Source organism: Podarcis cretensis (genome assembly GCF_951804945.1).
Source record: "Podarcis cretensis genome assembly, chromosome: 1".
Classification (NCBI taxonomy): Eukaryota; Metazoa; Chordata; class Lepidosauria; order Squamata; family Lacertidae; genus Podarcis; species Podarcis cretensis.
The window spans coordinates 107,359,392-107,382,486 of NC_137170.1; the positions used below are offsets into that span (position 1 = coordinate 107,359,392).

At 42.0% G+C, this 23,095-nt stretch overlaps 1 protein-coding gene and 1 long non-coding RNA gene across 4 annotated transcripts in view; one reads left to right on the forward strand and one right to left on the reverse strand.

The window, feature by feature from the left end:
• Window positions 1-2,641, forward strand: part of KCNJ3 (potassium inwardly rectifying channel subfamily J member 3) — a 113,777-nt gene extending 111,136 nt beyond the window's left edge. For all 3 annotated transcript variants that reach the window (XM_079980189.1, XM_079980188.1, XM_079980187.1), the window contains one exon: window positions 1,865-2,641. In XM_079980189.1, the coding sequence (XP_079836315.1) occupies window positions 1,865-2,451 (587 nt within the window). In that variant the 3' untranslated portion in view covers window positions 2,452-2,641. The remainder of the gene's footprint in view (window positions 1-1,864) is intronic.
• Window positions 2,642-18,822: 16,181 nt separating this feature from the next.
• LOC307220820 overlaps window positions 18,823-23,095 on the reverse strand; it is a 142,217-nt gene continuing 137,944 nt past the window's right edge. The window contains exon 3 of the long non-coding RNA XR_013841120.1: window positions 18,823-19,454. This is a non-coding gene — a long non-coding RNA (uncharacterized lncRNA). The remainder of the gene's footprint in view (window positions 19,455-23,095) is intronic.

Genomic DNA, 23,095 nt, shown 5'->3' on the forward strand with positions numbered 1-23,095 from the left:
CTGAAAGCAGAGCCTAGGAACAAGCAGGGCTGTGCACTGTTGGCATGAAGTAAGTGGACAGGAAAAAGGGAGGATTGGCAAGCTGGGGACTCTGAACAGGGTTTTGTCAGTAGTTGCTTCCTGCAGTCACTACAGCAATGAGACTGGATAACCTGAAAGGGAGACAACAGCAATCTGTTGTGGGGAGAGATCACAGTTCTACTTTTACATACTCATGAAATTAACTAGCTAGTTCCTTGGCTGCAGGCGCCAAATCATTAATCAGCCTCAGGATTTTGGCAATTGCAGGGGGTTGCACATGCCCTAACACCCCGCCACAAACAAATCCATTACTAAAACAATTAAGTAGGATCACCAACTACTTGAATGACTTAGGAATTATTTATTACTCCTTAGAGACAAAACAAAATAAAAGAAAAAAAATTCCTTCCAGTAGCACCTTAAAGACCAACTAAGTTAGTTCTAGGTATGAGCTTTCGTGTGCATGCACACTTCGAAGAAGTGTGCATGCACACGAAAGCTCATACCTAGAACTAACTTAGTTGGTCTTTAAGGTGCTACTGGAAGGAATTTTTTTTCTTTTATTTTGTTTTGACTATGGCAGACCAACACGGCTACCTACCTGTCCTTAGAGACAGATAGTATGTGGTTTCCTTCTTTTATGAACAGCATCAATAAAATTGCCTTCTCACTTTTAATCCACTCCAGCTTTATCTCACTGTTTTCTTACACGTCTAAACTGTACCTAATATCTAACGATGCAGTGTTCATTTTCCACTCATTCATTTCATAGCAAACCTTTAGTAATGAGATTTCTAGCTGAATGCAGATCTAGAGAGGCTGGAGCTGATGGTCGTCTTGTTGGCATAATAGCCCAAATCCAATGTAGCTATATCTAATGAACAGCAGCAAATAAAGGACCTGTCTTGGCAAGACTAAAAGGTAAAGGTAAAGGGACCCCTGACCATTAGGACGAGTCGCGGACGACTTTGGGGTTGCGGCGCTCATCTCGCTTTATTGGCCGAGGGAGCAGGCGTTTGTCAGCAGACAGTTTTTCCGGGTCATGTGGCCAGCATGACTAAGCCACTTCTGGCGAAACCAGAGTAGCACACAGAAACAACGTTTACCTTTCCGCCAGAGCGGTACCTATTTATCTACTTGCGCTTTTTTGGCGTGCTTTCGAACTGCTAGGTTGGCAGGAGCTGGGGCCGAGCAATGGGAGCTCACCCCATTGCAGGGATTTGAACCGCCAACCTTCTGATTGGCAAGCTCTAAGCTCTGTGGTTTAGACCACAGCGCCACCCGCGGGGGAAGGACCAGATCATGTGGAAAAGGAACATAATATTTTAGCTGCAGTTCATTCATTTTCAGCTTTGTATTCTTATAAAAAAGTGCTCCTAGACATTCTGTTGTTTCACCCATAATCTAGGTTCAATGTGCTATTTTGCTCCTGGCTTTCATATCTCTGTTTCTACCACTGATTGGAATTCTAACCAAAGTATGACTCTCCTCTCCTTTCAATAAGTATGTGACTTCTTTGTTTTTGATCAATTTTCAATTCTAGGTAACAGTAATTCTGACTTCAGCACCTTACTGCATGCACTGAGTCTCCAAGAAGTACAGTGCCATATGCCAGCTGTGCATTAATAATATATTCTTATTGTGATTAATAGTCTGCACCATGCTTTGGATCCTCATGAGAAGCTGCTCTGTTACATGTGGAAGCTAGTTTCATGTGGTGTTTCTATCATGTGAATCATTGCCATGTTCCACTGTCATAAATAGACCTAGTGGATTAAATATGAACTACACCATTTTATTTTCAAGTTTCTGACCAAGCTCTTGTTTGCCTTTGAACTTGTAGGGATGACTTGTCAAGCCAGAACATCCTACACTGAAGATGAAGTTCTTTGGGGCCATCGTTTCTTCCCTGTTATTTCCTTAGAGGAAGGATTCTTCAAAGTAGACTATTCCCAGTTCCATGCAACGTTTGAAGTCCCTACAGCACCTTACAGTGTGAAAGAACAGGAAGAAATGCTCCTTATGTCCTCCCCATTAATAGCACCAGCTGTAAGTAACAGTAAAGAAAGAAATAATTCTGTAGAATGTCTAGATGGCATAGATGACGTTGGTACAAAGCTACCGTCAAAACTGCAGAAAATGACTGGAAGGGATGACTTTCCTAAAAAACTGCTGAGGATGAGTTCTACCACTTCGGAAAAAGCCTACAGCATGGGGGACCTACCTTTGAAACTCCAACGAATAAGTTCTGTCCCTGGCAACTCAGAAGAGAAACTGGTATCTAAAACCACAAAAATGTTGTCAGATCCTATGAGCCAGTCTATGGCAGACTTGCCACCGAAACTTCAAAGATTATCCGGAGGAGGAGGTAGAATGGAAGGAAACCTCCCCCCAAAACTGAGGAAAATGAATTCTGATCGGTTTACATAACATGAACAGACATATTAGGTATTATTTCATGTTTGAATTGCCATTCAATCCAATTGAGCAGGAAAGCAAACACGTTGAAAATTGCATTTGATGACTGGTTTTCCTTAAGAGTTACATGCACTCTGGGACAACTGTATTCCCCCAAATTAAGGACTCTTGTTGAATTATACAATAAAATACATGAACTTCAGTATAGGACCATATGAAAGCTAACAAGCTAATATTAATCGGCATGTAATATCACCACAAGCATGCAATAATAGTGTGCAAATTTTGCATATAGTTTTATGGCATGGTTCTTACTATATTTATACTGTATATTATGGGTGGGGAGTGTAAATGGGGTGTTATTCTCCTATATTTCTTAAGCGTTAAGTAGTAGATAAAACATCCAAGTGGGTTACTAACAGGGCAGGTTATACATTTGTTTATAATGGGCACAATCCAGCCAAAGTTAAACATTTTAGGCATGATCCATCTGCCCATTGCAATCTTCCCTTCTCAGCATGTGGAGAGGTCACCTGCTGCCAAGCCTCCTTCCCTTTCTATCCCCCACCCCCCTGTAGGTGGAGAACTATGCAGAAGTGCACATAAAGGACAATTTGGAACAGTCGCTTTCTTAAAATTTAAGTAAGACCTTAGATGGCTTCTATTTCCATCAATGGAAATTATAAATGTTTCATGTTGGCTGAATCGTGCCCAGTACCTTTTTACTCTCCTGGTGTAAACTGTGATGTTTCGTTCAGACAGTTATAGTGCATGTTTCTTTGTTAGATTCAGGCTATCAGTATTAGGAATAATGAACACCAATACTTTTAGCCTTAATCTCCTAACTTTATTGTTTATTTTTAACAGTTTCCTCCACTTCTTTGGGAGGGAGAGCTACAGAGATCCCTGAACCCGTGCTTTATATTAAAAAACAAAAAAAGTGCAATGGGCTTAATACGTGCAAAATAAGGGCAGGTTTCCATTTTAGACACAGTGCATAAAAACCCAAAGAATGTAAGAGTGATAGGTGCTTAGAATCCTAGAACTGTAGAGTTGGAAGGGGCCACGAGGGTCATCTAGTCCAACCCCCTGCAAGGCAGGAATCTTTCATCCAATGTGGGGCTTGAACCCACAACCCTGGGAGATTAAGAGTCTCACCCTCTACTGACAGCTTAAATAATATGAAACAAGCTCTAAGAGTGAAGTAAAGTTCAAAAAGAGATATATTTTCTTGATTTATTATGCTGATTGCTTCATCTTGCCTAAATCACCAATCCCCTACTGGGTGCCCCCCCCACATGTGCTTTTGACTACATTTTCTACCATCCCTGACTATTGGTCATGCTGTCTGGGGCTTATGGTAGTTGTAGTCCAAAATATGTGGAGGGCACCAGCTTGGAAAAGGCTGCACTTAAGTAGATTATTAATCTTTCCATAACTTGTACAAGGCTCCGAAGAACAAGTTAGAATAAAGTTGGATTTAGACAACTGAGAGCCTCTTAGTAACTGCTTAGAAGCTTAACGTGTAATATCTAAAATCCTGGGAGAAGTGTTTGACTTTCACAACGGTAGCCAGTGTAGTGTTCTCAAGATGATGTTGGGCTACAACTTTCATCACCCCTGACCTGATCATTAGAATCATAGAATCATAGAGTTGGAAGAGACCACAAGGGCCATTGAGTCCATTAGCCACACTGGCCGGGATTGGGAAAGTTGTAGTCCAGGCATCCCCAAACTCGGCCCTCCAGCTGTTTTGGGACTACAATTCCCATCATCCCTGACCACTGGTCCTGTTAGCTAGGGATGATGGGAGTTGTAGTCCCAAAACAGCTGGAGAGCTAAGTTTGCCTATGCCTGTTGTAATCAAAAATCGTCAGAAGAGCACTATGTTAGCTACCCCTGCCTGTAACTACGAAAGCATGGTTTATGGTTTTGCCTAGCATTATCACCATTTCAGTGCCACGAAGGGTAAGTACTTCACTGTCTATTGCAAGGCTCCTGGTCTTCTGAATCTACCTGGAAGGGTGTGTTTTTTTAATGATGGCTACTGCATTAAGGTGTGTAGCCTTGTTAGTTTAGGGTGCTTTCTCACACTACCAACCTTGCCTTGTGAGGCAATAATTATCAGATAAATTAAAGCAGAGGAAGATAAATGGTGACTATGTGCCAAGACTGCATCATCAAAAATATTGCATAGTTAGCATATATGACCCTGGGCCTCTCCCATTTGGTGCACAAAAATGATTTTTTTTAAAGCACCTTTTTAGCCCAGTCCAAAGTTGACATTATCTGCTAGCAGAATAGGCAAGCTCAGGAGTAACGATCCAAAGTCATACAATGAGGAGCCATCAATGTTGCTACACCAGTATTGATCCCTTGTGCTTGCCTCTGCCTGCCAGTGTAGCAGCCAAAATGATGCTGAAAGTATCAGGAGAATGGTAACAAATTTTGCACACCACCTCTATTGTAATAAATAGGCAAATAAGTCAGAGGTTCCTGGCAGGAGACAGAATTGCATAGGAAATTTCATTTTCCATTCAGATGCGGAATGGAAATTCAGAGGAAATTTCATTTTCCAGGGTTGGGATTGTTTAATTCCACCTAATATAGAAATCAGTGGTTGAGATGGGGGTTCACCCTGGTGAAAAGCAGCATTGATGGGTGCACAGAAGCCAGGATGAAGACTTCTTGGAGGCCCAACAGATACTGTCATGATCTGTGGAATTTCAACAGAAACCCAACCATAATGGCAGTAGGGGAACCAATAGGAGGTGTTTCTGCCAATTTCTATTTAGGAGTAACTTAGCTATAAAAGCACAAGCCTTTTGTTCTTTGCAATCTTAGACAAGGCAAAATATAGCACTGAGCTCTTAGGGGGTTTTTTTTCTAGTTAACAAGAATCTTGCATGTTCAATTGTTTTGTGAAATTCATATAATTCTAAAGCATTAGTGTTCAATAATCGCCTGGAAGTTGTAAGCTGAACCTCCCCTGCACTGAGACAAGAGCCACAGTCCTAAGAATAGGATTGCTAATTGGAGTAATACAAGTAGCCCATAATATATAGCCTACAATAATTCCGTTTACAGTGTGCTGCACACATAAGACATCAGGGATCAAGGTGAATCATGCCAGAGGTGCCTGTCGGACCAGGAAAATGTTTAATAAAACCCAGCTGGCTTAATTATAGAAATTGTTCTACATGCTATGGGGAAAGACAAATAAATGAGATTATCTGGCCAAGGGCAAAACTTTCCCAATAAGATGATCAGTCAAGCCCCAAGCAAGGGCAATATATTAAGTACCAAAATAAAAACGCTACTATTGATATAAATGCATAATCTTTAGCCAGTATTCAAAGAGACACACTAGGTGATCCCAAGGGTTGTGTCCAACTAGAAGTAAAGTTCACTGCCTCTGCCCTCTTTTCAGTTGCAGATCCCGATTTTGAAATTCATCTCAGTTTGCCAAAATATGAAGTGAGGGAATGCAACTAGAGAAACAGAAGTGCACACAGCTTTCTTAGAAGTACAGTGCTAGCTGTGTAGCTATTCAGATCTAGACCTTACTCTGCTGTCATGGAGTAGATCTGAAAGAAAATGACAACAAATTCAGAACAAAGCAAAGTTCTGTGATCTGTAGAGTGGAACCTTGAGTTGCAGACATAATCCGTCCTGGAGGCACGTCCGCAACTCGAAGCGTTCGCATCCAGAAGCACTGCGTCTGCACATGCATGCAGTGCGAATTAGCGCTTCTGCGCATGCATGAGTGGTGAAACCCAGAAGTAACCATTCCCGTACTTCCGGGTTGCCACGGGACGCAACTTGAAAAGACGTAACCTGAAGCTGACGCAACATGAGGTATACCAGTTTTTGAATGGCAAACATTTAGTTTGCTTTTAAATTGGACTTATATTTATAATGTTGAAAAACAAAGGTTTTTATTTTTTTTTATTTTTTTGCAAATAATATTAGGAGAATTTGCCTGACATTTCTCCCCCCCTTCCCCCCCCCCCTTTGAGCCCAAATGCGACAGTAGATGGAAATTGTATTTTACATCCTGGAGAAAAGGTTTCGTGCTGATTATCTGAACTGAGCAATTTTTATTTGTTTAAAGTACAGCACTACAAACAGAGGGCTAATTCCACAGATGAATGTGCATCACTTGATCTCTCATCAGTTGACGAATTTCACCTGAACTTGTGAACATCCACAAACGAAACGTTTTGGATCAGTTGCAGCAAACCACTCACATAAGAGGGATTTCCTATTTCTCTCTCCCTTTGGCAGCCTCCCCATGCATCCAAAAAAATACACTGCAGAAAGGATGTGATGTACGTGGGTTGCTGTGGTGGGAAGAGGGGATCAGCAGAAATTCGGACTCCCTCTTATGAATGCCCCATTGGACCCAAATCACTGGATCCTCTGTTGGCTCTGAGGCAGGATGAAAGAAGCAGGAGTGTCTGTTGCAGACATACCAGTCATTTCTAGATCTTGCCATCAAGTGCTCAACATGCATAAATGGACTCACCCTGAGTGATAATAAGATAACTGGTAGCAGTGCCATTTTGATGCATATCTTCTAGATCACCCTCATCGCTGTTCTTTCAATTCTTTGTATAGTATGTAGCAGTTATTCTGTGGAAGAAAACAGGGTTGATTAAAACCAATGAACACTAAATCTGTCCAAGTTTTGGATTCTGTGTGAAGCCATTTGTTTTTGATTACCTGAAAATTGGTTGGTTGGGGTGGGGTATGTTTTGAGTGTTGGTGGGACAATAGAAAATTAAAGTTATTTTATTCAAATGACGTACATTTAGCTAAATATGAATCCATATATGCATTAGCATCTCAAAAGGGCTCTGAACCATTTGGAAAAAAGAAAAAAACCCATGAATGAGTGACCAATTCATAGCTCTGTATAACTCAATGGCAAAAATAATAGCAGATCTACCAAAACCTGAAAATAGTCAATCATTTTGTAAACTATAAGCAGTGAAAAGGAGACTATGCCACATTGCTTGTGGAGCCAAGGGGTGAAACCCAGATAACACAGGGAGATGTGTCTGTCACGCTGTATTTGTACAAGCTTTGCATTTTCTTCCAACTTCGTTTACTAGTTTAAAAGAAATGCATGCTGTTCGACCTTTAGCTCAAACTGTCAATTCATTTCACTGTGTCTGTAATTCCATGCGAAGAAACACAGCAAAAAATAGAGAACCCGTCTTGTGACCAGAATTCCGCTGTGTGAATAACTTATACAGTTTTTTCCGCACCCACCTCTTAAGAGCCTCTTTGGCAATATGTAATTTGATTTCTGTGGCACACACATCTTAAAGAACTCACATTGTTTCTTGAAGAAAAAACGCCACTTCTCTGTACTTAAGTGTGGAGGCTGGACATTTTGTGCTACTTGCCCGTCTCATGGTTAAATGTTAACTTTATCCATGCCTCATTATTGAAACTTTAATAATGAATGAATCGTCTACTATTTAATCATGTGTTAGGATCTGAGTTTGCATAGGAGTAAGAGGAGTTACTCATCTATGCAGCACAAGGCAATCTCTGTGCAGTGCAAAATAGCACGCAGAAACAGGATTGTTCTTTAGTCACTTGTGAGGATGCACAGTATCTCATGGTGTTCAAAAAAAAAGTTAATTTCAATTTATTCAAAGGACCTGAAATATTAAGCTAAAATAGTTTTTCCTCCTGCTGGAATTAAGATTGTTTAGCCAACCCTGCAGCATGCACTGTGTACTTAGATTAAAATATATTTGCTTTTAATCAATACATCAAAGAGTGGTTATAAAAAAAAAATGGAAGTTTTTTTTAAGCGATTGTATATTTTTTCATTAGTAATCTTTTTTACTAGTCAAGCGGCCACTCTGGTTTCATCATTCGCTTTTCTGCCCGGCCCTAGTGCTTATGCTACCAAGACAATTCTGTTTGACTGCACAGCAGGTCTGTGTTTTTGACTGCTGAATTTATGCTTGAATTATATTGTAAATTGTACATATTCAAATTAGAATCAAGTAATTGCATTTTCTGGCATGCACTCTATAACTGTATAAATGTACAACTTTATTTGGATAATATAAAAAAAATTAACAAACTCTTGTACTCATTAATACTGCAAGCTCAGTTTTATCTAAAACTATATTAAACTTTCAGAAAATTATTGGATTTAAACACCAGTGTTTGTCTAGTTTATATAATTATAGACTTTTTTTTAAAAAAAAAAGCAAAAGAATATTCAGTTTGTTTTAAAAGTTGCATAGAGACTTTGGAAATAGCCTCAGAATTTGGCTAATACCATATTCTTGATAAACAAGGGGCTTACTTCCAAGTACAAGCTGTTCTGTGAGCATATGTTTCTTATCTGTCACTGATGGAGTCTATTTAGATTAATAATCAGCATTATAGTGACACCTAGTAGTGGAAAACAAGCATTACAACAAACCGAAGTAAAAATATTAAGACACTAGCCAAAAAGGAAAGAGAGACCATATCTGCCAATTCATTGAGGATATGCACAAAATAATATTGAACCCTAACCTCATTACCTTTCTGTTCCAAATTTATGATCAGCAGTCATATTTCCTTATTCTGTCCAAGTGTTTTACATATATTTGGCAAATACAGAAAAAGAACTCTGCTTTAAATTGTGGTGAACTGCCAGGTTCTCAGCACATAACTTGTTGAGCAACTTTCCAAACTCATTGCCGGCTGATCTGTTGTGCAAGTAGCAATCATATTCATTTTGATGAAGGGAGTTGATCTATAATCAGGACTGGCCAAAGAGCTAATGGTCAGAGACCGTTACAGTAATCTAGGCTGCAGCAACCTCTGATCTCATTCAAGATATTTATATTTATTGCAAACCACTGAGTTTCTATGAACTTCAAATGTTTGCAGAACCACCCATGGCTCCTCTTCTGTGTTCCTTGGACAGCTGTTAGGTACCAAGTCCTGATCACATTGCTTCTATTTAATGGAAGTAGTAGTCAAAGAAGTAAACTTGCAGCTTATTTTATGCTCGTACTACTTGTTCATAGTCTGTCTTTATACCAACCTATATTGAACATTTCCTTCTGTAGCTTGCAGTGCAGTCGTACCTTGGATCTCATACAGCTTAGTTGCCAAACATTTCGACTCCCGAACGATTGAAAACCAGAAGTGAGTGTTCCCGTTTTCGAACTTTTTTTGGAAGCCAAACATCTGACGGAGCTTCCACAGCTTCCTGCAGCCAATCAGAAGCCACGCTTTAGTTTCAGAACATTTTGGAAGTCAAACAGACTTGCGGAACGGATTCCGTTCGACTTTCAAGGTACAACTGCACATGCATCTTGTTCATTTGATAAATCTGTAACAAGACTGAATAGAGGAGCACACTAAAGAATTCTATTCCTTACTCCGCTGCGCTTTCACAGCACACATCTCAAAATAAACATGCCAATTTATCATCTGCAAATGAAATTAAATGTGTCCTATAAAACTCATTCAAGTCTTTTGAAAATACGAGTCCAGTGCCAACGACCTGAATATATAAATAAATGTCCTCTACACTATGAAGGACAGCTATAAATAAAAGGAAAGTTTGTTTATCGTGAGCTTAATAAGTATAATGGATATTTGCTGTGCAAATACTTTGTTCAAACGGATACCATTTCACATTTGGATCTTATTCAGCCTCCTATGAGGCAGGCCCACCTGCCTGCGCAGCCTTTCTCCTCTCTGCCTCTCCCCCATGACCTGCTGGATACCACAGTATGCCAGAACTTAGGCATGGGCCAACTGACAAAGATCATTGCCACAACGAAATACATCTGTGCTCTTGATAAAAGAGTTGCCGCATCAGATGTTGCCATTCTGTATGAATGCAAGCAAAAAGCCTTTAGGCAGGTGTGATGTGTAATGAAGAAGCGCTCACGGCAGCCACATGGAATAGCACAGCTCCTATGCGAAAACATAAGAGCCAAAGTTACGTCTCCGCCAACATCCTGTTCTCATTGTGGCCAACCAGAGGCCCCTGAGCCCACAATGAGGACCGAAGCACAACAGAGCTCTCTCCAACTGCAGTTCCCAGCAACTAGGCATTCGGAGCCATGCAGCAGAACTAAGAATATAGCCATCATGGCTAGAAGCCACTGAAAGCTTTATCCTCCATGAATTTGTCCAGTCTTAAAGCCATTGGTGAACGTCGCTACCTTTTGTGGGAGCAAACTCCATAGCCGAACCATGTGCTAGTTGGTCTGGTCCGCATCTTCCAACATTCAGCTTCATTGAATGTCCCCGAGTTGTAGTATTTACAAGAGTGGGAGAAAAGTGTTTCACTGTCTGCTCTCTGGGTGCCACACACAATTTTATACACCTCTTATCACATCGCATCTTACTAGCCTTTTCTCAGAACTGCAAAGCTGTATCCTTGCCTCATCAGGGATTTGCTGCACCCGCTGGGTAATTTCCGTTGCCCTTTTCTGCACCTTTTCCAGCTTTACAACATTGCATATAGTGCTATTTTTATATATAAAGAAGTGCCAGAACTCACCATGAACACCTCCCTTGTTCTCTTATAATGGCAAGGGAGAGCAATTGAGAGGTGTGGAACTGAGTTCCAGCGAGTTCTGCCGGGTTTAATGTACCAGGAGTTGCTGTACTTCAAGCTTCCAGAGTTTTTCCCTGCTACAAGTTGTGTCACTAGCAACTTCTGTTTACCACAAAATCCTTAGATTTTGAACTTTGTATAGTGTTTTAAAGTGGTAAAACATCAAGAGTGAGTGTGTGTGTGTGTGTGTGTGTGTGTAATAAATTGGTGTATCATGAACATCCGAATCCATTTCTTTTCCTCCTCTGATCAGTACAATTAATTATTTGCTTAGGTCAGTTTGGACAATGCAAGATTTAAAAAGTATTAAGCTTGATTTTAACTGCTGGTTGAGAGCACATTTTCTCCTGTGAGGGCTCTCCCCTAAACGCACTGTATTGAAACCTTTAATTGAAAGGAATGGCTGTTGTCTGTAGGTAATAGGATCTGCACAAAAGCAGAATTATGAACTTTCATTACAGGGGGAAAATGGATTACATAGTTGATTTCAAAAGAAATGGACACTGCAGACACAGCAAGGGCAAAGCATCAATTTTAAAAGCAACCAAACTAGGTTTGGCACAAGAATTCATCTGCATTTAATTGCATCCATTTCCTGACTAGCCTGGCTGAAGAGTTCGACTGCATTGTGAGTTCCACTGTTGGGCTAAAGAGACAAACAGTAGAATTTTAACCCTAGGATGTCTTGCTAAGAATAATTGGATAATGACTGGTTCACTGCTTTCTGCCAGTCTCAGTGATAATGACTGTAATGTGCCAGCAGATGTTAAAAGTTAATTTAGACAGGATTCCAGCAGCAATGACAGATGAAGAATCTGGAACTTATTGCTTTTAAAAGCTGATTGAGATGATAAAAATATGTAACAATCTAGTGTCATTCTTATGATTTGGCACTTTTCTAGGGTACGTGTTCTATAAAATGCTAAGCCATGACTTATTCTAGGGTGTGCTTGTAAAAAAACCACTACTGATGATACTATGAAAACTAATAAAATATTAGTTTAATCAAATATTAGATAATCAGGAAATTATCAGTTTTCATAATAAATAAAGACTACCATTTTCATAGGGATGACTATGAATTTAGTTGTTGTCCTAAATATATAGAGCAGAGGTTGAATGAGAAATCATTTTCCTCTCTAAAACCTGTGTTGTATGTGTGGCAGGAAGTGGGGCTGAGATCTGATTTAGAAGGGGAGCCATACATAGAAAATGGCTTCCTTCAGAAAATGGATTGCTCAAGAGCATTTTTTAAAATAAAATTTAGCCTGGAACATACCGGTAATTTAAACTGCAATTGTGGATTGTATTAACAAGCAAACTCTTCTGGGGAACTGATAATTAAGATGAAAAAACATTTGATTTATTTCCACGAAGTCACCCTGATGATTATTTTTAAAAACAACACCAGACTGTGATACAGCAGTCTTATGCGTTTCATCTAGGAGATTATGCACATATCTTTGGAGTAATATTTCAAGTGCTTTTCATAGCAATCATCCTGTACTTGGAAATGCTGTAAACAGATTAACAAAACCAGCACTGCACTCATTTTAAATAGTACTTAGGCTCAAAATTAGGCTTCTTGTAAGTGGTTCACCATGTTATCATTTTAATTTCTCTCAAAGTGAAAATGTCAGATGTATGAATCTATATTATTGTAGATAGATTAGATAGATGATCCAAAGACTTACAGAATTAATTCCTCTTGCCCATTTGTGTGGCAAAGTGAGACTTTTCAGAACAGCATGAAATGATTAAGGCTGCCAGGCTAATCCCACTTGTTTAGGAGTAAACCCCATTGACACCAAACTGGGAGGGGTGGCTAACACCCCAGAGGATAAGATCACACTTCAAAACGACCTTGACAGATTAGAGAACTGGGCCAAAACAAACAAGATGAATTTTAACAGGGAGAAATGTAAAGTATTGCACTTGGGCAAAAAAAAATGAGAGGCACAAATACAAGATGGGTGACACCTGGCTTGAGAGCAGTACATGTGAAAAGGATCTAGGAGTCTTGGTTGACCACAAACTTGACATGAGCCAACAGTGTGACGCGGCAGCTAAAACCAATGCAATTCTGGGCTACATCAATAGGAGTATAGCATCTAGATCAAGGGAAGTAATAGTGCCACTGTATTCTGCTCTGGTCAGACCTCACCTGGAGTACTGTGTCCAGTTCAAGAAGGACACTGACAAACTGGAACGTGTCCAGAGGAGGGCAACCAAAATGGTCAAAGGCCTGGAAACGATGCCTTATGAGGAACGGCTAAGGGAGCTGGGCATGTTTAGCCTGGAGAAGAGGAGGTAAAGGGGTGATATGATAGCCATGTTCAAATATATAAAAGGATGTCACATAGAGGAGGGAGAAAGGTTGTTTTCTGCTGCTCCAGAGAAGCGGACACGGAGCAATGGATCCAAACTACAAGAAAAAAGATTCCACCTAAACATTAGGAAGAACTTCCTGACAGTAAGAGCTGTTCGACAGTGGAATTTGCTGCCAAGGAGTGTGGTGGAGTCTCCTTCTTTGGATGTCTTTAAGCAGAGGCTTGACAACCATATGTCAGGAGTGCTCTGATGGTGTTTCCTGCTTGGCAGGGGGTTGGACCCGATGGCCCTTGTGGTCTCTTCCAACTCTATGATTCTAAGAATCCAGTAGGACTTACTTATGAGTAAGGATCACACTGTTATGCATTCATTTACATGTGGTAAGGATCACATTTACATGTTTTGCCGATTAAAATATTTCGATCTCCCTTTTAAAGAAAATGGTCTACAAAATGGCTGGTGTCAAAATGAAGCAATTAAATCCAGCGGCCGTGGCCTCAGAAGGGTACCAGCCACCATGGTGAGATGATACAGGACCAGGGCATTCCTGCCCTTAGCTTCTAGTGCTGGGAGGTGGAATAGGAGGCAGAAAGCAGCAAGCACTACACAACCTCACATTTGCTCGGTAGACCAAGGGTCTGACTCTGAATAAGGCAACTAACTCCCTATGGTACACAAGATCCTTATAAACCCATTGCCAGGAGCGAGCCAGCAGTAAATCACACCATGAGTCTTAGCAAGAACACAGTCTGCACAGGAGTGTCAGGCCCAGTAAGCACAGAAACTCGTCTCTGGTAGGTCTTGCCCCCATGAAGCAGTTGTTGAGACTGAAGGTCCCCGTATCATCACAGCTGCCTGTCCCCTCCTCTCCAGGGCTTGTCCTCAAGCAATTGGAGACACTGCCTGCTAACTCTCTGCCCTTTTCATGCCTCTTCTGGTTCTGGGAGACAGCGGTGGATGGGAGCTTTTCATAGCAGCAGCAGGAGACACTCCATAACTTTTCACTAGTCTGAACCATATTTGCCTCTTTGTCTCCCTCCTCTTACCTCCTGCTTCAGCTTCTGTCTCTGATTCTCTGCCACAGACTCTCCCTGCCCACTGAGCCCTGTTACATCTTCAGCTTCCAACACCTCTTCCCTGACATATTAATAATAATAGTAATTTATTATTTATACCCCGCCCATGAGGCTGAGTTTCCCCAGCCACTCTGGGCGGCTTCCAATCCAGTGTTAAAAACAATACAGCATTAAATATTAAAAACTTCCCTAAACAGGGCTGCCTTCAGATGTCTTTTAAAGATAAGATAGCTACTTATTTCCTTCACATCTGAAGGGAGGGCGTTCCACAGGGTGGGCTCCACTACCGAGAAGGCCCTCTGCCTGGTTCCCTGTAACCTCACTTCTCGCAATGAGGGAGCGGCCAGAAGGCCCTTGACGCTGGATCTCAGTGTCCAGGCTGAACGATGGGGGTGGAGACGCTCCTTCAGGTATACAGGACCATAGCTGTCAACCTTCCCTTTTTTGTGGGAAATTCCCTTATTTCAGCCCCATTTCCCACTGCTATCCTGGATTGTTAGATATCCCATAGACTGTCCCCAGGACAGGTGAGGCTGCTGGTCCCTTATTTTCAAATCTGAAAGTTGACAGCTATGTACAGGACCGAGGTCATTTAGGACTTTAAAGGTCAGTACCAACACTTTGAATTGTGCTTGGAAACATACTGGGAGCCAATGCAGATCTCTCAGGACCGGTGTTATGTGGTCTCGGCGGCCGCCCCCAGTCACCAGTCTAGCTGCCGCATTCTGGATTAATTGCAGTTTCCGAGTCACCTTCAAAGGTAGCCCCACATAGAGCGCATTGCAGTAGTCCAAGCGGGAGATAACTAGAGCATGCACCACTCTGGCAAGACAATCCGCAGGCAGGTAGGGTCTCAGCCTGTGTACCAAGTGGAGCTGATAGACAGCCACCCTGGACACAGAATTAACCTCCACCTCCATGGACAGCTGGGAGTCCAAAATGACTCCCAGGCTGCGCACCTGGTCCTTCAGGGGCTTCTCCCTCTTCACCATGTGACCACTCATTGCACTCCCAACACCACTTCCCAGGCTGTGAGCCTTTCCCCCTTGGTTGTTCCCCAGCTGCTTCCACCATTCTGTGTCCAACCAGTCCATGACACCCAAAATGTAAGCAAACACCTGTATTTAGCAATAATCCAGCTAGTAAGCTGTGGTCCCCAACCTAGTGCCTGAGGGCACTATTGTACCCACAGAGACTTACCAGGCTGCCTACCAACCTCTTTAATCCTCCCCGGCCCGGTTCAAAAATTATAATGGCCACAAAGTCCTGCCATGTTGCCTGTTTAGGCCCTCATGCAATTTTGATTGGCTGGCAGACTTGGAAACGAGGAGAGAGAATGGTCCTCTCTGCCAGTGGCTGGTGCCATTGCATCAGAAGACAGGGTGCAGTTTTAATTGGACACCCCCAGCTGAGGCAAGAGGAGGCTGTGCCTGTGCTTCAGTGTTAGGAGGAAAGGTAAGTAATGGTGTGTGTGTGGGGGGTGGAATTAGATAATGTAACAGCTGCAGTCTGGAGGGTGAGGAGAGAGAAAAAAGATGTACCAACCAGGGCCTGTTTCGGACAGGTATGTATGAGTGATATGGGTGGGAAGAAATATGGGAATGGTGTACGTTGGCTGGCAGAGAGAGAGAGAGATTTGTCATCTATAAAATGGGTGTTTTGTCTGACATGGAGAGAAATTGGGGGTGGGAACTGCCTTCTGTGTATAGTTTGCCTGGAAGACAGAGAGAAACTTTTCTCTGTCTCCAAAACTGGTGTTTTGCATTCTGGGAAAGTGGAACAAAAATTATTTTGGGAGTTTTTGTTTCTCCCCCCCCCCCCAAAAAAATGGCTTTGTGTTTGGGGGCCTACATAGCACCTCTGCCTAGTACTTAGAGGTGGGTGGTTGTGGTTGTTTTTTGGAGAAGATTTATAGAAATGGGTGTTCTTTGACTGAATGCACCTACCACAGCAGCCATTTTACAAATGGACATTTCCACATTGCAGGTATTTTGTGATCACACGCACTATGTTCTCCCCAAATTCTGAATGTGCCCATAAGACCAAAAGGTTTGGGTCCCCTGTATCAAGCCACATTTCCCCATTACTGAACACATCACCTATCACAGCTATTGCATAAATCAGTTGATTTTACTATTCTCAGTTTGGGTTTGACTCTACTTAATCTGTGTTTTACTTTTCTAAAAAAAATATATATATCTCCATATTTTGCACCCTAAGATTTGACCTTCAATTTGTAATCATATCAGGAATTTTGGAACCGTTTTTTCCCCCTTGTGGGGGGAGAAAGGAATGAATAACCAGAGAATTCAGTTTTTTAAAAAAAAACACAGAAAGAGAAAACAAAGGACAGGAATGCCTTGAAGTAAAATTGCATTGATACTGATTAAAACTAAGATAGCAACATCAAAAAGGGCTGTGTAAAAAGTCAGAGTGTTTGAACACTGTGCCATTTCCCATTATCACATTATTGCAGAAACATCTGTGATAATCTCTTAATTATGCACAAAGAACAGAATTCGTTGGTTTGTACTTGGTTGGTTTTAAGCTACATCCAATTGTTTCATCCCCAGTGGGGCATAGGACTGGCCTAGGTAGGTTGGATTAATGAATTTTAGAAGCTGGGCCTTTGTTCACATGCTCAAAACCTATTATTGGAGAAATACAGTATTACACTACACACATCATTCACCTTCTATTATGCTTCTTTCTTTAGCAGCTACAGAGGCACTTTGTGTTGAACATAAGACCTCCTCTTATGGACTGACAGGGCTGGCTAAAACCAGTTTCCTTGCATCATTGTAAATTGCCAAAGAATCCCCTCATGAGCTGAAGTGCAGTGCATGTAAAATAAAGGTAAAGGGACCCCTGACAGTTAAGTCCAGTTGTGAATGACTCTGGGGTTGTGGCACTCATCACACTTTACAGGCCGAGGGAGCCAGCGTTTGTCCGCAGATAGTTTTTCCAGGTCATGACTAAGCTGCTTCCGGCGCAACGCAACACTGAAACCAGAGCAGTGCACGGAAAAGCCGTTTACCTTCCCAGCAGAGCAGTACCTATTTATCTACTTGGACTTTTACGTGCTTTCGAACTGCTAGGTTGGCAGGAGCAGGGACCGAGCAACAGGAGCTCACCCCGTCACAAGGATTCAAACCGCCGACCTTCTGATTGGCAAGTGCAAGGCTCAGTGGTACTCACCTGTAATACATTACTGTTTCTTCAGGAAAGTTAAATGGCCTGAAGCTGATTTAAAGTAAGCACTAATTTAAATGTCCTTTGCAATTCGATAATAAGAAAAGCTTAAATTTCCGACAATGTCATTGTAACTATATTTGCCTCAGCATTTTAATGGGTCTCTTCCCTATTGCCAAATATTCCGTCCCCACTGAGATGCTACACATGTCCCTTATGGGTGCGTGTTTATGTCTGTGTATGAAATCTTCCTAAATACCAGGAGTGTGGTACCCTTTTCAGGCATTTTTAATATTCTGTTGGAAGCCTCCCAGAGTGGCTGGGGAAACCCAGCCTGATGGGCAGGCTATAAATAAATATTATGATGGTGGTGGTGATGTGATAGAACAAGAACGTGATGGCCATTTTACTTTTTTTAAAAAAATATTTATTTATTTTTAAAAGCTAACTTTTCGCTTTACCTGAATTTTGCAGAGTTAATACATTCTTGAGGGGCTGCCACGTCTCAAAATTTCATTCACCTATGTGAAAAATACAATAGAGCTATGGCTGTTTTGATTTCCTAATGTAATTTAATGGGAGGACTGAAGATTCAGATTTTTGAATTTTGATTCAGATTCAGGGTCCAAATCAGATTGGGTCCCGAACTTAAATCACCTCGCCTGCCAGGGTGTGTACAAACAACCTGAGACTTCTCCTGCACAGTAGTTGCTGCTTCTTCTGGCGCTTTAAGCCCCTCCTTGTCCTTGGAGACAGCGGATGGGACGGAGGAGATCCTAAACAGCCAGACTCTCTCAGGGTCTGCTTCTTCCTCCCCTTCCTTCAACACTTCCAGCCTCTGACATCCCTGACTCTTCCTCTTCCCCAAGCCCAGACTCCTGCCTTGTGGGTGGTGAAGAGCATATTATAAACTTGATACTGTGGTACCTTGGTTCTCAAACTTAATCCATTCCAGAAGTCCGTTCCAAAATCAAGGGGCACTTTCCCATAGAAAGTAATGGATTAATGTGTTCCAGACTTTCAAAAATAACCCCTAAAACAGCAGTTTAACATGAATTTAACTATCTAATGAGACCATTGATCCATAAAATGAAAGCAATAGATAATGTACTGCAGTCACACAATCAATCAGTGGTTGAACTGGCTTCCACGCAGTCACACACAAACACACACATAAGCCGCAGAAACAAAAACGCAAAATGAATAGCAAAAACAGACAGACCTCAGTGTAACACTCAAAACGGAGCACATTCGGCTTCCGAAAAATGTTCGCAAACCGGAACACTTACTTCTGGGTTTGCAGTGTTTGGGTTCCAAGTTGTTCAAATACCAAGGCGTTTGAGAACCAAAGCAGCACTATAGGTATGTGTTGTCAATGGAAGACCTACAGTATCTAAGACATTTCAGTGCCTAAAGCAGGAGTAGAGTTGCTTGAGAATTCAGTCTTTTGAGTATTCCAGTATGAAGTGACCTGGTATGCACCTTTAGGGCTAATGTATGTACAACAGAAGTCAGGGATGTGTGCTGTGATTTATCCATTGGCTTTCACAATTCGGTGATGTTACCATGCAGCTCTTGGTTTTAAGCAGATACTAAAACACATTTAAAGGCGTCTATTTTGAGAGAAGATGCATGCAGAAATGCACAATTTGAGATAAAGCATGTCTAAAAATGCATATTTAAATCAATATTAAATTGAAGCTTGACGCTGCTTACCCCTTTTTCAGCCTTCAACGAAATGAATATTCAGGGAGATCCAGCTGCAGCAGATCAGTTTGATTCCTAAAACTGCCTGGAATGAGGCGCTTCGGGTTCTGGGGAGAAGGGACAACAAAATTTGCTGATTTGAAATGGACTTCCATGGAGAGCAGCCATCGTTTCTAGTTTGATAACCATAGGCCAGGCAAGGAGACAAAATGAAGAAAGCAGGGCATTTTAAACCTGAACCACATCAGAACTTGTGCCATCTAGTTGGATGGTGATAATGAGCCAGGAATGTGCTGGAACATGCTTTTTTTTTTTTTTTTTTTTAGGACAGCTGTGTAGAGAGCAGTCAGCCTAAGCAGTCAATTTGACAGAGATCTAACCAGCAGCATCCAGGAGTGTGTGACTGCAAATGATTTAAAACAGAAGGGAGATAAGAGAGAAATGTGTCTGCTTTCTGAATTTGAACCCCAGCGCTGAAAATTTATTCCCCTCAGCCCCCCAGCTTGGATTGGTAGCAACGTGTTTTCCTAGTCATCAGAGGATTTATGTGAATGATAAGATGTTTTCATTGCCATCAGCATGTCTCCAGGGCTGCTATGAGACTGGGAGATCTCATCATTTCATGCTATGCACTGAGGTGGGTAGGGGGTGAATTCACATTCTTCATTGTAGCTCAGCTATACACCTGCAATATCCAAAGGCTGAAATATTGCTTTTTTTTATTTCTTGGTTGTCTGCTTTCCTCAGCTCTGCTTGATGTACACTGTCTGAGCTCAGTGCCATCTCCTTTCCACAAAATAAGAATAATAAAATACGCACCAAAAATATTCTGTAGAGATATGATGAACTTTCCACTATTTAGTATGATACGTCTAAAGCACTGTAGATGCCAAGTACTGAGAGAGGCTCGCAGTGCAATGTTTGGGTGCATTTCCCTTATTTAAAAAACGATCTGCTTCCATTTAATCACCACCAATTTCTGAAGCAAGCATAGAGCATCAAAGCTAAACAGAGCCCTTTCATCAGCTTTCTTAAATTTCCAAGTTAAAGAAAACTTTGCATCATTATCACCCAGTTTTGCATATGTTCATATAAAGCAACAAAAGCTTCCAGGAAATGTGAGATATTAAAAAAAAGACAAGAAATCCAGCTCTGCAGTTATATCACACACAAAAATAAAACCACAGTTGGCCACCATTTGATCATGCGCTTATACAAGTGTATATGGAAACCATCTGGCCTATGCCACCTTTGGTTTGATTATAATAAATGTGTCAGGTTTGCGATTCTGGTCTGAGATTGCTGCATTATTACACACTGAAGAAGAGTTTGGATTTGATATCCCGCTTTATCACTACCCGAAGGAGTCTCAAAGCAGCTAACATTCTCCTTTCCCTTCCTCCCCTACAACAAACACTCTGTGAGGTGAGTGGGGCTGAGAGACTTCAGAAAAGTGTGACTGGCCCAAGGTCACCCAGCAGCTGCATGTGGAGGAGCAGAGACGCGAACCCAGTTCACTAGATTACAAGTCCACTGCTCTTAACCACTACAGAATAACAACTGTGCTTCCTTTCCTTTGGCAAATGCTACCATTGAAACTTTTAGATTAGTTGGTAACTGGCTCTGGAGAGCCAGTGTGGTGTAATGGTTAGATTGTTCAACTAGGAGCTGGCAGAGCAGGGTTCGAATCTCCACTCAGCCTTGCAGATGACCGGGATACCTTGGGCCAGTCTCCATCTCTTAGTCTAACCTACCTCACAGGGTTGATGTGAGGGTGAAATGGGGAGGTGGAGAATCATATACACCACCATGAGATCATTGGAAGATAAAGGTATATAAATGTAATAAATAAAATTTCTGGTTGGTTGATTTCAGTGTACCAACCAGAGGTAATTCCCTGGCTAACACTGCTTAAAAAAAAGTTATCAGCTATCAGTTGTTATATTTGCTCTAGAACCCTGTAAATGTATTGTTTTCTCCACCCAGCCACACAGGACAAGGTTTCTTGCTACCAATATGCCTTCTTCCCCCTCCTCATATATGTCTGCATCAGAAACGCATGGCTTTTTGGAATTGCAACACAGCCAGAATTTTGTGCCACACTTTGTAGGCTTGTATGGCATATACTGTCTCAGACAACTTCCTCCAAATGGCACTAATTATCCAACAGCTTTACTATTCTCATATGACACAAAGCACTGTGGGAAAGGAAACATATATACCAGACCAATGACATCTTTTGGATACCTAATGAGAGAAAGGTCCTTCACCGAGAAGCAAAATTTATCTGAAATTTGCAAAATACTCTTACAAGCAACTATGGGCTCCTTAGATTCTCTTACAGATAACTGGGGAAATGATTCAGGTGTAATCTGCAGATCCAGCAAAATCGAGTAAAATTTAGGATGCTATACCATTCAGCTCATTATCAGTCTGTATATTTCATATTTCACTTTGTATACCGCCTTTCTATATTACTGAAGAGAAGACGCTTTACAACAACAAAATAACAAAGATCATATACCTTAATAATCTGATCCAATGCAAAAAGTCATAATAAAAACATAGCTTTAAAACAACCAACTTATATCAAATAATATTCAACAACCCATTAGAAAAGTGGGACCGATTTGGATGGTCCGCCCCCGCCACTTAATGGATCCAAATGGTTTCCAGAGAGTGGTAGGGGATGCTTTATCCCATGTTGATGGCCTTTCAGCCGATTCCATGGTGGCCCGCTGGAATGTGGAGTTAACCAGGGCTATTGACTGTTTGGCTCCGAAGCGCCCTCTCCGATTGCATGGAGCCCGGAGAGCCCCGTGGTTTTCCACGGATCTGAGGGCAATGAAACAATCGTTGAGACGGCTAGAGCGCCGGTGGCGGATAATTCATTCCGAATCTGACCGGACACAGGTTAGAGCTCAACGTCGAGCCTACCAAGTGGCGATAGCGACGGCGAAGAAGACTTTCTTCACCGCCTCTATTGCATCTGCAGAAAACAGCAGCAGGAGACTCTTTCAGGTGGTTCACAATTTAGCGGAACCACCTGTAACATCGGGGCCCAGTACGGGCCATATGTTCTCCTGCAATGATTTTGCAAATTTTTTTGCAGATAAAATCGCTCAGATTCGGGAAGAAGTAGACTCCACCGTGGGAGCAGGGCCGGGGCGGGAGAGTGCTAGAGTCCTGTCTGGTCAAGTTGTGTGGGATCAAGTCCAATCTGTTACCTCCGAGAATGTGGACAGGCTGCTTGGACGAGTGAAGCCAGCCACCTGTCTCCTGGATCCTTGCCCATCCTGGCTTATAAAAGCTAGCCGGGAAGGACTGGGCGATGGGCTTCGTGGGGTGGTGAATGCTTCCCTCCGTGAGGGAGCCTTCCCAGACCCGCTGAAAGAGGCGGTTATTAAACCGCTTCTTAAAAAAACATCTTTAGATGCGGCCACGATGGCCAATTATCGCCCAGTCTCAAACCTTCCATTCTTGGGCAAGGTGATTGAGCGAGTGGTTGCTGAACAACTCCAGGCACGCCTGGAAGAAGCGGACCATTTGGATCCCTTCCAGTCGGGATTCAGGCCTCATCATGGGACTGAAACTGCCTTGGTCGCACTGGTTGATGATCTCCGGTGGGCTAGGGACAAAGGTGAGAGCTGTTTCCTAGTTCTGCTGGATCTCTCAGCGGCGTTTGATACCATCGACCATAACATCCTTCTGGACCGTCTTGAGGGGCTGGGAGCTGGGGGCACTGTCA